This window comes from Stigmatopora nigra, chromosome 18 (assembly GCF_051989575.1).
Source record: "Stigmatopora nigra isolate UIUO_SnigA chromosome 18, RoL_Snig_1.1, whole genome shotgun sequence".
Lineage (NCBI taxonomy): Eukaryota > Metazoa > Chordata > Actinopteri > Syngnathiformes > Syngnathidae > Stigmatopora > Stigmatopora nigra.
Genome location: NC_135525.1, coordinates 11,574,529 through 11,589,893, shown reverse-complemented (window position 1 = coordinate 11,589,893; position 15,365 = coordinate 11,574,529). Strand labels below are relative to the sequence as shown.

Genomic DNA, 15,365 nt, shown 5'->3' with positions numbered 1-15,365 from the left:
ATCCACTGATTGCACTTTCAGGACACTTAGTATTGCTGTTTATGAAAAGCTATATTTTCTGGAATAGTTTGAAAGTAAAGCCTAGTCTTATGGGATGCTATGCCTGTATATCAAATCAAAAGCCTCTATTCTCATCATTACACAGCTGTGTAGAATGAAATGAGTGAAATATCATTCAACAAAGGAGCTCTTAAATGAGTCAAAATGGTCCAAAGTTTGCACTTTGATGGCACACATTTTAAATAGGTAAAAGAAAGTCTTGAATTGGCTCCTGACTGTTTATAGGAGGCAGGGGTCGCTTTGCAAAGATGACAAGGCACATACATAGGTGAAAAAGTTGAATTGATGGGGGTTGGGATGGTGTGGGAGAGGAGGGTGGGGGCAGCTTTTGGCTCAAGCCGTCCGGCAGCGACCGACTGAGCTGACTGACAAACTTGAAGCAGTGGGGGTTGGGCAAGAAGAAGCAGCTGATGTCAATCCACTGATTGCACTCACACGACACTTAGTATTGCTCTTTATGAAAACCTAACTTTTGTGGAATAGTTTCAAATGAAAGCCTAGTTTTATGGGATGCTACGTCTTTTTTATCAGGGGTGGGCTAACTTTTGTATGAGTCCCGCGGGCCGTAATTTGCACATGTCTGGTATAGATGTATATATTTCCAGATTTCCCCCATTTTAAATTAATAAGTGGCATTTTTTTTTATCCCTGACGGACACCAAACTAAGCAAGGAACGTTTGTTGGTCGGTTTATTCGCTCATTCGCCATCTCGCTGGGCGTTGTGGCACTGTGCGCACGCCACGCAGATGTGTTGCAAAACGGTTGCCACGACAACGCCGTCTCGGCGATTGCGCCGGTCTCCGTCGTTCCATAGAAACGTTTGAGACGCGCTAAGAAATCATTCTTCTATTCTATCTTTGGACTTTGGATTGGTCTCAGCTTCCAAATTTGTTTCCAGGTCTGGAAGCGGGGCCTATAATGATGCTTTTAATAACAATTAATTAATTCATGCATCCCAGAGGAAAAGGATTCAAAATTTGTTAAGTTCATTTGACCTTAAAGCGCGGGAAAAAAAACAAAAACAAAAAAGGACGCAACAGTTTTGATGATTGAACGCCAAAATGACATTTTAATCCTCAGAATAGAAAACAAATGAACTCTGAAGGATTACAAGTAAGAATGGCCGACCAATCAGACGTGAAAGATTAGCAGAGATCACCCAGACGTCAATAAATGAGGAATTGAAAAGGCTGATTTCATTTAAAACAAAAAGGCAAAATTGGTGCACAAATAAATGCAATTTGGAATCAAGTTGTTCAAGTCGATGCTAAAAAAGCATTTCTTGTCCAATCCAATTAATTTGCAGTAAATGATTGAATGATTAAATTGGACTTTAGCGTTTTTTTTTTTGTCAAAACCTGACTACGTTATTGCAACAAAGTGTCCATTTTTAACCTATTTTGGAATAACTTTTCTAGATTTGGACCATTTAGGCCTTAACAATTATAGACGTCCAATCCGATTAGATTGATTAATATATATAGTGCATTTATCAATAAATATAAATAAGTTTGTGTGCTTCTTATTGTCTATTTGTCTGGAACAGGCACCAAAATTAAGAAAAAAAATGTCTACACTGCCCACATTTGACAAATTTGACGTTATTTGGCTTATATTAGACAAAAGTTGCAACAAAACCTGGATGGGCGTCAAGCCCGCAACAGCGTCCGAAGATCCTGGTCCAACCCCTCCGTTTGTAAGCGTTCCAGGCTGTAGTAGCGATGGACCACCCGTTCGTCCGTCACCACCGCCACCCTCACGCCGTGGACGTCCTGTCCCAGCTGGCAACCGATGGCCGAGCTCACCACCACGTCCAGGCCGTCGTGGCAACCGCCGGCGTTCCGGTGGTAGTGGCCGGAGAACACCGCCGACACCCCTGGAAGGCAGAAAGAAAGACAGAAAAACAAAGTTAAGTCATGACTTGGCGCTCACGTCCTCCATCCACGGGAAATCCGACCAAAATAGGCTGGAGTGGCGCCACCTACGACCTTGCGGCGGGCGCTGCTTTTGCTAACCTAAAGCGCCGCCGAGGGAAAGCCAAAAAGCCAAACACTTCAAGCTAAACAGACCAAAATAGGCTAACCTGAAGTGACTCTGTTCTCCTTCTGGATTGACCGGATTTACCTCACATATTAGCTGTCTTAAAATGGCCGTAAAATGGTTAAGTTTGACAATTTCCCTCATATAAGTCGCCCTCTGATTCATAATTTTCACCTCCATATTCATGGTTTTAATAGGGAGCACAAATAAGTGTCTTTGAAGGGAAAAATCGTAAGAAAAATCATAACACGTGGTATTTAAATCGATATATAGTAGCGGTCTAATGAGTTGTTATCCCATGGTAAGATGGCGGCACCCTGAAAATAGAAATACAATGCAACACTCAATAAATAAAATTTGAAATTGTTAAGTTGTCTTAATTCCCCAAAATATAGGTCTCAAGAGAGGTGAAAAAAGCATCCATGGGCTGAACTGTGGGTAGACTGTGGCCAATTTATTATTTAATGGTCCATCATGCGCAACCGCGGGCTCTCATGAAAAAAAAATTCCTATAAATGAGGCCACCTTCCTATTCTGCTTTATTATGCAGAGTGGCGGACGTGATGATTCAGGGCAATTTCGCTAGTTTTTAGCATTACTTGCGGAAAAGATGTTTTCTTGGACAGCGAATACTCATATTTGTCATACCATTTTATGAACTAGCCAACCATAAAACAAGGTATTCATCACTTCTTGCATGAAAGGGTATTTGAAATGCTAATATGAAATATTACAGATGAACCCGCAGCAGAACACACTAATACTGTAATGTTATGGTGATAAGCTGCATGTCTTTTGGTGTAAATATCCCATAATGCAATACACACGCCTGCGGCTTATACTCGAGTGTGGATTAAAAAGTGTCGTGGGTGCAGATAACATTTGAAATAGTCCAAAAAATGGCGATAAATGTGCAAAATCTTCATTTTATCTTCAACGGTTGCAATAAAAAGAAGGATTTTTCTGCAAGACTATTTTTGTGTGTTGACAGACTCCAATCTGAATGGAATGACTAGAATTATAGGAGGTATAAAAGGTGGAAGATGTTTTGAAATAATTCATCCAAGTCCAATAAAAGTGGAATTTTTGTCGACTCGACGGCCCGTTTTCAGTCGGACGGCAAGACAAGTGTTTGATGGGATCAACAAACGGCCGGCCGGCAAATAAAAACGGGGGCCGTTAGCCCGTGTTTTACGGGACTTGCCGTCAAAAAACGCTCCGCTGATGAACCACTGCAGCAAAACCAGCATGTGGGACTTTGTTAGCTTTGTGTCTTCCATAAAGCATTTGGCTGGCGCCTGAGCACAAAACCAAAGCAGAATGTACACGCACACTACAGTCATCAATTTGTATATTCCCACAAGGTGATGAAATTGTCCATCCGTAATGAAATAAAAACCAAGATTCTCACTTATAGACTTGAATTTATATACTGGCAGAGCACTTAGCTTCAAATCAGAGGCGGTCTTGAGTAATACTGCAATAATACCTGCTTAAAGGGATGCAAATAGAGATTTTTAACCTTGATGCCTATTAAAAACAACAACAACAAATGATAGCAAAGCCAAACATCTCATTTGAAGCTTATATTGACTGTTTTTACTATGTGTACTCAAGATAAATGTCACAAAAGACACTATGTTGACGCCTCTCCTCAAGTTGGACAACTAAAAACATTTAAAAATTAAAAATAAGTAACATAAGTTTGGTTGTCTCTAAAAGAGCTGGAATTTAACATTGTGGCCATGCTAGCTGTTAGCTTTAGCTACAATAAGGATAAGTTTTGGGGGTAAAATGGCATTAGAATTGACAGAAAATGAATGAATGAAAAGTTCCTCTCTGTTTAAAATGTAAGTACATGGTGTATTCATTGCCGAGGAAGCGTCTGTGCATAAATCAGCAACCTTTTTCCGACCAAAAATGACGTAAAGGTTATAATTGTGCCCTCCCGCCTGAAGGCAGGCTGCTCTGTGATTTCAACTGGTGGGTGACAGGAATACAAATTGACTAGCATAAGCATATTCATGAAAAACTAGCATACTGGATTCAAAAGCTAAAATTTTACACCAATAAAAAGCACAGCCTTTCATTCTGTTTTGATCATAATCGAGTCAATTTGCCTTCTAATGGAAAAACTCCACCAAGGGTTTGAGAAGACTTAGCTTTAGCATTAGCTTGGATGCAAGCCTCCATGTCAATAACAGCTGGCTGATTGTCCCCCTTCTGGGAAAATAGCCGGTCTTTGACAAAGAACCAATCCCAAAGCAGCATTTTGCCTTTTTCTCCGGCATAAACGGCATCCGACGCTCGCTACTACGCATTGTTAGCGGAGTGCCGCTGGAGTGGGCGGCCCTCTGGGACTTGCGACCTTTACGCGCCGCGCCAGTCAGTCAAGCTCCATCCGGGATAAATGACTGAGTGAAAATATCATGAAAAGAAAAACCATTAAAGGCTGTCAAACACCCACGCAATTGTACGAACAGAAGCCTTTCTGATAGGGATGTCCCCGACACCATGGAGTACGTCAAGGGTGTCAGACTCGGGTTGGCTCGCGAGCCGCTTTAACGTCAACTTGATTTCACGTGGACCATTTTAGATGTAATATTTTTTTTATAAATGGATTAAAAGCGAGTTTTTATTTTATTTATCTATTTTACAAAAGGATGTTTGAACTAAAAACACAGAAAAATTGATTAAAAATGACAATTATTGATTTAAAAAGGGGGAAAATCCGGAAATTTAATACACATCGGACCATTTTAGATATAATATTTAGATTATTTTTTTATAAATGGATTAAAATCCCTGAATAATCCGTTTTTTATACACCCTTGAAATAAATATTAAGAATGAAATAAGTTTCTAAATCAGTTTTTTTCCAGAGGCCTTTTTCCATAGTTTGACTCTCCAAAAAGAAGGAAACATGACTTTCCAAAAAAACCTGTCATTTTGTAAAATGACAGGCGTTCCTTCTGTTGACGAAGCTGGCTATTTTATTGTGAAAAATCTCCTACTTTTGTTTAAAGCGGGAGCAGATAGCAAATACTGTGAGAGACGCCGCGGGGTAAAAAACAAAAGGCATGATTCAAGCGCATCATTAAAACAACGGGGTTAAAGACTAAGCGGCGGCCTCTTATCAGTTCCCTGCCGGCTAATAAATGCGACTCCCCCGTTCAAAAAATGGAAGACGAGCGACAAAGAAAGAAAGAGAGAAGAGCAGATACTTGCCAGAACAAGCCTTATCTTGCCCGCTAATTAGCTAATGTATGTAGCACTCCATTAGCCGGAAGCTAAATTCACAATCCTAATCATTTTCATTTCCCAGTCCTCATTTGTGACGGCTTTTTTTGTCAAATCTGTCAGCGTATCTAAGCCTAAACTAGACGGCAAATTTTTGGACCCGAGTTCATTTTGGACGATCCGATTAACGTATTTTTTTAGACTATAAGAGCAATTTATTATTTTATCCTAAACCTAGCATTTCAAAAGAGAACTGTCCATGGAATGGTTAACTCAGAGGTGTCAAAGTGGTGGCCCGGGGGCCAAATCTGGTCCACCGTCTGATTTTGTGCGGTCCAGGAAAGTCAATGAGTGGCGACTTTCTGTTTTAGGATCAAATTCGAATGAAGAGTATAGATGTATATTATATTTCCTGATTTTCCCCTTTTTAAATCAATAATTGTGCTTTTTGTAATCATTTTTTCTGTTTTTACTTCAAAAATCATGTTGTAAAATCTAAAAATATATTTTAAAAAAAGCTAAAATAAAATTTTAGATCTATAAAAAATGGAATATTCAGGGCTTTTAATCCAGTTCTTTTAATCCATTTATAAAATATATATATATATATATATATATATATATATATATATATATATATATATATATATATATATATATATATATATATATATATATATATATATATATATATATATATATATATATATATATATATATATATATATATATATATATATATAAATATATCAGATAATTGTAGCATAAAAACTAGCGACATAGCTAACAAAAACTAGCTTGTCCATGCTCGCGGGCTGAAAATATTCTAAATGAGCACTATAGAAAGAAGTGAACGCTGCAGGAATATAATTACACTTCTCTATCTAATTTATAGTGGGAGTCGAGGCTGAGAGTTCCACTGGGACGCCACTTTTTACGCCAGTATTCTGAGAGAAATGGAGCAACTAAGACCGGGAAACCTTGAGCTTTCACTGAAATGCCGCCTAAAGTGCACGGAAAAGTTTAGCCCAGACTTATTTCCACTGATTAGAGGTACGATAGCGGCGTAAAAGCGCCCTGGGGAATGATGGAAAAGGTCTTTTAAGGTCATTAAATAAATCATGCTAGGAAGGAAAGTCTTGGTGTGACTTTAAAGTTACTTTTAATTGTCCCATAGCTTTATTGGCAGTCGGTCGGGAAAGAAGAAAACACAAGGAAGGGAAATTTCATATCAAGCAAATTATTGTCACATCCCACCCAAGCTACGCTAAGTGCCAGCGCAATTAAAAAAAGGGACGGCGCGAGATGCTTAAGTAGCCCAACGGGGAGTCGTAACGCCGAATTAGCGCGTGCTTAATATGAGCCGCCGGAACGCCGAGCCGAGCGCCGTCCCGTGGCGGACGGAAATGCTCACCACCAAGACCAAGACTAATTGCCGTTGTGGCTTTTTTTCTTTCTTTCTCCCGATGAACAGCTGTGGTGGCGTGGAGAGACGAAAAATATAGATGGTGGCGGACAAATCCATCAGGCGTGCACACATATTTTTACGCCTTGGCGAGCACAAAAGACGTGTGACACCATTTTGGGGGGAAAATTAACATACATTAGCAGTGACACATTTAGCTTTTATTATTAGCGTGTTTACATTTTGTGTGTGCAGACTATTTACTTTTGTATTTGACTATTTTACAGATCATTAGGTTGTGTAGGGGCCACTTAATGTTGCCTAGAAGAAGACACGAAAATATAAAATGCGAAAACATCCCTTTTTCATCGTCGCCACGCAGAATTCGGCGGGCCGCCGCGTTTATTTACGTCGGGCGCGAGGACAGACGGGAGGAAGACGTATGGTGCCGTTTTACCCGTCGGCAGAAGCCACAACGCCATCCATATTGAGCCCTTTGTTCCGTATAGCCCACGGCTCACGCCCCGCATGCGGTACGTATACGTAGAACAGCCCCCGGGATGTAATGTTTACGTCAAACTTCGCAAGCTGCATTAAAGTCAACGTCATTTAATGTGGGCCGGACCATTTTAGATGAGAATATTTAGATTTTTGCAGCTATTGATTTAAAAAAAGGGGGAAAATCAGGAAATATAACATACATCAATCATCATAATTTGATTCTAAAACAGAAAGTCGGCACTCATCATTGACTTGGACCGCACAAAATGATGCGGCGGGCCAGATTTGGCCCCCGAACCGCCACTTGGACACCATTATATAGGCGACAAAAGATGGCCTGGGGACTGTCTTGGATTTAGCATTTCAAAAGAGAAGTCCCCTTGGAATGGTTAACTAGTGTTTGTTTGAAGGAGGAATAATCCATAATGTCGGCCAGCCAGCCAGCCATCTTGTGGAGGCACTGTCTCACGTCAAATGGACGGGCGGACATAATGGATGAGTAATGGAATTAATACTCTCCCCGTGCAGTCAGTCACCTTGATGAATGATTGAGAAGGAGCACCATTGGCCATTGAACGTCAGTCCGTGGTGGAAAATTGCCACCGTGCTGTGACCAACAAGTGTGTGTTAGCGTGTGTTAGCGTGTGTTAGCGCGTGTTAGCGTGTGTAAGACTAGGTGTCCTTGCCCAGTTGAAGACTCACTTTTACTCCAAGTCCGTAATAATGGATTTGCAGTAGGAATGACTTTTAGGAAGTCATGCATTATTTAAATCAATTGTGGCCGTCTTCTCTTACTATGTGGGTGTGTGTGCGCGGGTATATTTGTGTGTGAAATAATCCTCCCTGGGTGTGTGTGTGTGTGTGTGTGTTTTTTATGTAACAACCCTAGTTGAGGAATCTTAAGTGTGCTCCAGTTTAAATGTGCTGCCAATGAAGAGCACTGGTATTCAAATAAGAGATTTTAAAGCACTTTACAGAGGACGGAAATCATCTTAAAGTATAATACTCTGCAGGATGGGATAATAGAGTGGTTTTACAATAAGATTTAAACGAAAGAATGGCGGACGGTAATTCTCCATCGTGTTTTATGCTCGGGGCCTTTAAAATGTCATTAAATTATTTTTCCCATTCGAGATTATTTTAAACTGCTGGTAAATGATTTGATATGATAAGACATACCTGCTTCTTTAAATCGCTGGATCAATTTTTGCCTGACTTCTGTCTGTAGGTTAAAGTAGTCGTCTTCTTCGTCAGGTTTGGAGATGTACAGAGGAATGTGCTGGAATACCACCACGTGTTTGGGTTTCTGGACAAGGACAAAAGACAAATAGGATGATTTTGGGAAATGTCCTCGGTCCTGGACGAACGTCTTTTGGGAGGAGAGTATTTACTGAAGAGGACGAAGACGATACTTTGCTCAGTTGAGTGTCTAGCCAGCTTTCCTGAGCTTCCCTGAGTTGAGGACAGGCTGACGAATCAAAGTAGAGCTGCGAGTTTAGGACCAGGAAAAGAACTCCGCCAACCTGCAGGTAAAACAAGAAAAAGAAAAATGGTAAAGAGTCTGATTTTGTTCACACAAATGGCGGCCAAATTCCAAACACTACTTCAAATCTGAGGTTTACGTATTGATTGCTTCATTTTTTAAAATAAATTTACTTGATTTTCCCCTTTGAAGTACTTTCAAATATATAATACAAACATCAGAAGTGTTCTTTCGAGGTTTACTACGAAGTGGCCATTTTTTGGGAAGATTTTTCAATTCCAATGTCCTTTAGAATTGCGTAACCTTGACGTCAAGAGTTCAAAGAGGTATAAAATAGGAGTTTACCCAGAAGCTAAAATAGTCATCTCCCCATGCACGGCAGTACTGCTCCACGGTGGCGGGCGTTGGGGTGTTTCCGAGGTCATGGTTGCCACTGACAAACACCAGTGGGATAGAAGGGTCGGTGTCCTTTAACACCATCTTTAGGTCTCGTTCCTGGTCTTCTCGGAAAGGGGTGCCTGAAAAAAAACAAACCAAAAAAAAAGGTCAATTGTGATCAAACCTGGCAACAAAAAATGATGCTATCTTAGTGGAAAAGCATAAAAATGTAAAGTTCCCATGAAAGTCATGGCATTTCCTAGCTGAGCAGACTCAGTTTAAGCACAAGACTGTAGAATATGTTCCTTTCAAAGGTTTGCGGGGGTGCTGGAGCCAATCCCAGCTGACTTTGAGCAAGGCACGAGGAGCTAAAGGACAACCTATCATAGCTAGGGTTAGGCTATTTAGAGTGTTCAACCAGCTAGCTTAGCATACATGTTTTTAGGAATGAAATTACCCAGAGAAAGCCCACACAAGCCCAGGTAGAAGAAGATGCAAACTCCACACACAGCAAGGACCCCCTGGGATTGAACCCTCGACCCCACTTGAGCGGCCGTGACTCAATTTCTTGGAAGAAAGAATGGGCAGAGTGCAAATATTATCCCAACACGATGGCGGCGTGTTCTCTTGGCCGGCCGGGGCTTTGTGGATTTATCATTCCGGCGTGATGATGGGATCTGGCCGGCGCTGGAATTGAAGCGAAGCACGGTGGCGGTGGAGTTGGAGGAGCAGAGGCTAGGCTGTCACGCTAATGAAGCTGGAATGGGAGATAGGCGGCGGCGGCTAGGCGGCGCTTGTCATTTGAAATGCTGAGGCCAGTGTGTTGCACCTGCTAATGCTGTAATAAGGCAGGCACATTTGGGATGGGTGTCAAACGGGGCCATTCAGCAGATTCCCCGCCCGCCTGCCCGCCCGCCTGCCCGCCCGCCCGCCCGACTGGCCGTCAGCACAACGCGCGTATTCGCTTGACATGGGAAAATATCTTTAATTATGGAAAGTACATATCTCATTTCCACATACGGCACAATCCAGGCTTACCTTGACGAGTTCAATTCCTTTGCATTGCAGGGTGGTCAACCTCTGGTAAGCGGGCCCAATTTGGGCCAATTAGATTTCAGTTGGGTCAAAAAGGTCTAGCATTGGCGGCCATTTTAAGTGAAATGGACCTCTATTGATCTCACCGGCAGATCAATTTTCCTAACCTGTCATTTTAGGGTCCTTACAGGTCAGTTTTTGTGAATTTTGGATGATTTTCTTTCAATTTTGGGGGAATTTCTTGGATGCTTCCTTTTCATTAGTCACTTTTTGTTGATTTTGGGGCATTTGCAGGTGACTTCTGGTTAGTTTTGTGACAATTGAAGGTTGCTTGTTAACTCTTTGACTAGTGCTAGTACACTCAATCAATCCCAAAATTCAGCTAAAAAGCACAGTATGAACGGGCTGCAAATAACAATGGCTGGCAGGATTTTAACCCCTAGATTGATGTTCGTGCAGCTAACAGGTGGACACTATATCAAAGCCTTAAATGCATCCTGAGCTGTGGAAAGGAGGATGTTTTAGAAGCCAAGTGCTCGTGTGAGTTTTGGCAATGGGTGTCAAATTGATGCCAGAAGTGGGAAGGAGCTGGAGGATCAAACTTGTCTCGTATCAGCACTAATGCAAAAGGCATCCCTGGAATGGGAGGATGAAGAAGGAAGGAAGGGAGGAAGGATCTGCGCCTCCAGGTCAAGCTTTTGATCTACAAGTCCATCAACATTCTCGTCTTCAACCCTTGGCGGCGCTTTGAAGGCAAGAAAAAAGACAACAAGAAAAAAAAATGGAAGCGGTCAAAGGGAGTTCCCTTCACAATTTACCATTTCTGATGACGTGATCAGATTGGCGGACGTCCATGTTGACGGCCTAGATCAGGCATGTCCAAAGTCCGGCCCGCGGGCCAAATAAGGCCCGTGGACAAATTTTTACCGGCCCACGGCCTCTATCATGAAATCAATAATACACGGCCCGCCAGCACTGTTGACCACAGTATAAAATAAATGTGTACAAAAAGCTATTTTTCACTTCACCAGAAGATGGCAGTAGCCCTGTGGCCGCACTCTGGCCGCCGTGACCCTTGCGTCATTGTTTCAGCCCAGCCCATTTCTAACATGTAAACAAAAAAAGGAAAGTTGACCGCGAGGGCCGCCGCTTCCAGGACAAGTGGAAATTTGAGTATTTTTTCACTGAAATACGAAACAACTGTGTCTGCCTAATTTGCCAAGAGACTGTGGCTGTTTTCAAGGAATTCAACATTAAGAGGCACTACCAGACGAAACATGCTAGCTACGACAAGCTAACTGGGAACGAACGCGGTGAAAAAGTGAAGCAACTGGAAGCTGTTTTAACGGCACAACAAAGCTTTTTCACAAGAGCCCGTGAGTCAAATGAAAATGCCACAAAGGCAAGCTACGAAGTGGCAACGCTAATTGCAAAGCACTGCAAACCTTTCAGTGACGGTGAATTTATTAAAGACTGTGTAATGAAAATGGTTGAGAAAATTTGTCCCGCGAAGAAGCAAGAGTTTGCCAATATTTGCCTGGCTCGTAATACTGTGGCACGGAGAATTGAAGACGTTTCATTAGATATTAAGAGACAGTTAGAGGCAAAAGGAACTGAGTTTGACTTTTTCTCGTTAGCGTGCGATGAAGACCTGGACTACATACTCCAGTCAAGATCCCAGTATCACCCTTCACATTAGTGCAGGCAAGATATTTGTTAAGTCCTCTGAGTTGAATAAATTCTTAAATCTCAGTTCATTATTTTTTTTGTGATGGTCAAAATCACAGTTTGAATATGCAGTGATAATTGTTTTGTTTTCAGCACTGTTCCTACAGTGAGCATATAATAGTGAATAATATGTGATGTTTCACAAGAACTTAGATTTCCTTGATAGTTTTCTTAATTTTTTGTGGTTTGTGATTTCGGTAAAAACCTAAATGTAAAAAAAATGTAAAAGTAAAAGTATGCCATTTGTAATTAAAAAAAATCCCCAAAAGTTAATTTGCATTTAATGTTAATGGTTCAAAGAATGTCAGGCTAAAAGTCGGCCCGCACACATTTTCACCTTACCAAATCTGGCCCTCTTTGCAAAAAGTTTGGACACCCCTGGCCTAGATAAACTGAAAATATTTAAAGATTTTTTTTTTTAGATTTTACAAAATATTGAACTAAAAAAACCGAAAAAAATGGATTAAAAATTGCACTTATTGATTTTACAAGGGCAAAAGCATGAAATATAATGTACATCTCATTTGAATTCGATCCTAAAACAGAAACTCATTTACTTTGTCGGGCCGCACCAAGTGATGTGGCGGTCCAGATTTGGCCCCCGGGCCACCACTTTAACACCTGTGTCCTAGATATTGCAAAGGGCAAAATGTGTTCTTTTTCTTTTTATTGCTGTTGTTGTTTCCCATTGGCAAGCAAAGCATAAAGAAGAAAAAAAAAGGGAAAAGTACAGCTAAGCTGCTGTGATCAGGAGCTGCAATCTTGTTCAGACTAGAAACTAAAGATTGCAAAGAATAGCCAGGAGGCCTGCGCTTTTTCATAGATAAATATCAGCGGCTGTCATGAGGGAAGATGTTGTTTACAGACTGGCGGGGAAACCAAACGGAGTACACTCCAAAACCTTCCTTCTTTCCTTCCTGGCCTGGAAACATGGCCACAAAACTCATCCATTCATTTGACCATTTGGGAATCGAATTTTGCAAACCCCGGGAGCCATTGACGCAGATACAAGTCCCAGCCATTTTGACTCAGGCGACCGATCCTTGGAAATGAGATCATTAAAGAGTAAATGTCGCTCAGTCCTGATATCCGTGACATCGTTTTAGTGCCCAATCATAAGTCGCTCCCCTATTTATTAGGATCGCTAATATGCATGCTAGGCTAATTATATGCTAAATTACCCTTAGCTACGATTGGTTGTCCTTTGTCTCTGCATGCCCTGCAATTGGCTAGATGGGATAAGCTCCAGCACCCTCGAGGATGGATAAGTGGCTTAGAAAATGAATGCAAAACAACAACTTTTTGTCCCAAGTGCAATTTCAGTGCATTTTTTGCCCTAGAAAGTTTTTTGTTGGTTAGCAATCAACGATTGTCTTTTTTGGGGGATTTGCATTACCTGGCATGGCGTGAACCAGGTCACCGCAGAGCACCATAAACCTGGGGCGGGGACGCAAACGGTTGGTGGCCTCCACGGCTCGCTTGGTCAGCTCAACTTCTTCGGCCCATTCGTCACCGCCGCCGTCGCAGTCGCCTTCTCGCCAGGCCTTCATCAGGCCAAGCTGGGGGTCCGCGGCTTGGATGAAGTAGAAGGGTCCCGTCCATTCGCGTTCCAAATCTGAACAAGAAAAAAAATATATAAAATTAACCTCAAAATTGGGGGACAAGTATTTCATCCTAAAACAGGTTTAACTCCTCCTACTTTCACAAATTAGGACTGAAATTTGTTGCCAAATAATAAAAAAAAGGGGGGGAATGACCAAAATAGTCACATGACCTGCAAAAGTGTCCATTTTTGGACAGCTGTCAAGTGATCATATTTAGGTATTCATGGAATTCTATTAAAAGTCATATTTGTGTAAGTGGCTGCATATGACTGTCACGTATATAGCTTTAAGAGTCAACTCATACGCTTACCCCCCCCCAAAAAAACGATTAACAAAAAGCTCCTTGTGGAAGAGCGAGGTGAGTACTTTGCATAATCCATGTATGACATAACGGGACGGCCCCAAAAATGGAAATCACTCTCAATATTAATTGAAAAGAGCAGATTGTCAGCGCTTTCCATAAAAAGAAGGCAAGCAAGCAAGCAGACGTCGCTGTTAATAAAGCAATGGGATTTGACAACATTTCAAGGCGATATGGGCCTCCCTCTATTTTTCTTGAAATAGCAGCATATGCATATGCCACACATACAAAAAAAGCATATGGCAAAACATTTGAGCTCTACATTTGAGCACACTTGCTGCGCTTGCATTGGGGATCTCCAATTAATCCGCCAAGCTTTTTCTTGCTCCGGGCGCAATTTATAGAACAATGGCTGTCTCTCTAGTCACTTACAGGAAAAAAAAATATATATATGTATTTTCAAAGACAAAGAAGAAGATTAAAACGTGCAGACATAGACGACAAGAACGCGGAGAAAGGAGAACTTAATACTCTCTGGACGTAGTAGACTGTATACATCTTCAAACGAAAATCAAACAATCTTCAAAATGGCAGGAATTGAATTTATCTTCACTTGAGATTAAAACATACAATGTTTGTGAGTTAAAAGATTAGTTTACATTACTTTTCTTTTTTTCAGGTTTCAATTCATTTTTTCCATTTCATTTGAATTCAAGCCATTTAAATGTTGTACTTTTATATACATTTTCTTCGATTTTTTTTCGTCTTTTGGTCATTTAGGAGATTTTACATTTACGTTTTAACAAGTTTTTGTATTCCTCCTATTCTTATTCACGTTCAATGGAAATTCAAGTATTACTAGACAACAAATAACATAATAACAACAATATTGAACCAGACGGAACACATTGTAGGAACTTTTAAGGAAAAAAAATATTACGCCAGTTGTACTTTTGTTTGTCAATAAAATGCGTCGAATGGCGGAAGGAATACAGCATACTTAATGACGAAACAACATGTAAGAAGAAGAGTATTTTAACTTGACACGGAGGTGAAGTTAATTCTACAAAAAACACAAGTTACGAAAGTGCGTTTTTAGCAAACTATGGACTTTAACTTCATGGCTCGGACGCTAATGGTTAGCTTACAAGTTTCGTAATCGACGCCATAACAACAAACCGCTCGAGAGCGCGACTACCTTCACTCAGTCCACCGAATGTCCGATTTTGAGCCCTCAGAAAGATGTCCTGCGTCTCAGCCATGGAATTTCTAAAGTGTAGTAGTTTATTCTAAAGTTTTGTTATGTTTCGTGCCGGTGTTATGGCTTCTGCGGGAGCTAATCGGGGTGATCATCGATAATCGGTCCGTTTCCCGCCTCTGCCGCTGCGTTCAAAGATACAATTTGTGTCGGACTTTTGGAAACTTTTTAGACGGTGCGGCGTTCAAAGATACAATTTGTGTCGGACTTTTGGAAACTTTTTAGACGGTGCGGCGTTCAAAGACACAATTTGTGTCGGACTTTTGGAAACTTTTTAGACGGTGCGGCGTTCAAAGACGCAATTTGTGTCGGACTTTTGGAAACTTTTTAG

The 15,365-nt window shown here is 41.1% G+C and overlaps 1 protein-coding gene across 1 annotated transcript; it reads right to left on the bottom strand.

Annotated features, from left to right (window-relative positions):
- Positions 1-1,101: 1,101 nt before the first annotated feature.
- On the bottom strand, positions 1,102-15,157 carry cpped1 (calcineurin-like phosphoesterase domain containing 1). Its single transcript, XM_077739259.1, has 6 exons — positions 14,975-15,157; positions 13,268-13,486; positions 9,076-9,248; positions 8,639-8,770; positions 8,427-8,553; positions 1,102-1,937 (listed from the first exon to the last, which is right to left on the bottom strand). The coding sequence occupies exons 1-6, from the start codon at positions 15,036-15,038 to the stop codon at positions 1,711-1,713; spliced, it is 942 nt and encodes a 313-aa protein (XP_077595385.1). The 5' UTR covers positions 15,039-15,157; the 3' UTR covers positions 1,102-1,710.
- Positions 15,158-15,365: the final 208 nt, after the last annotated feature.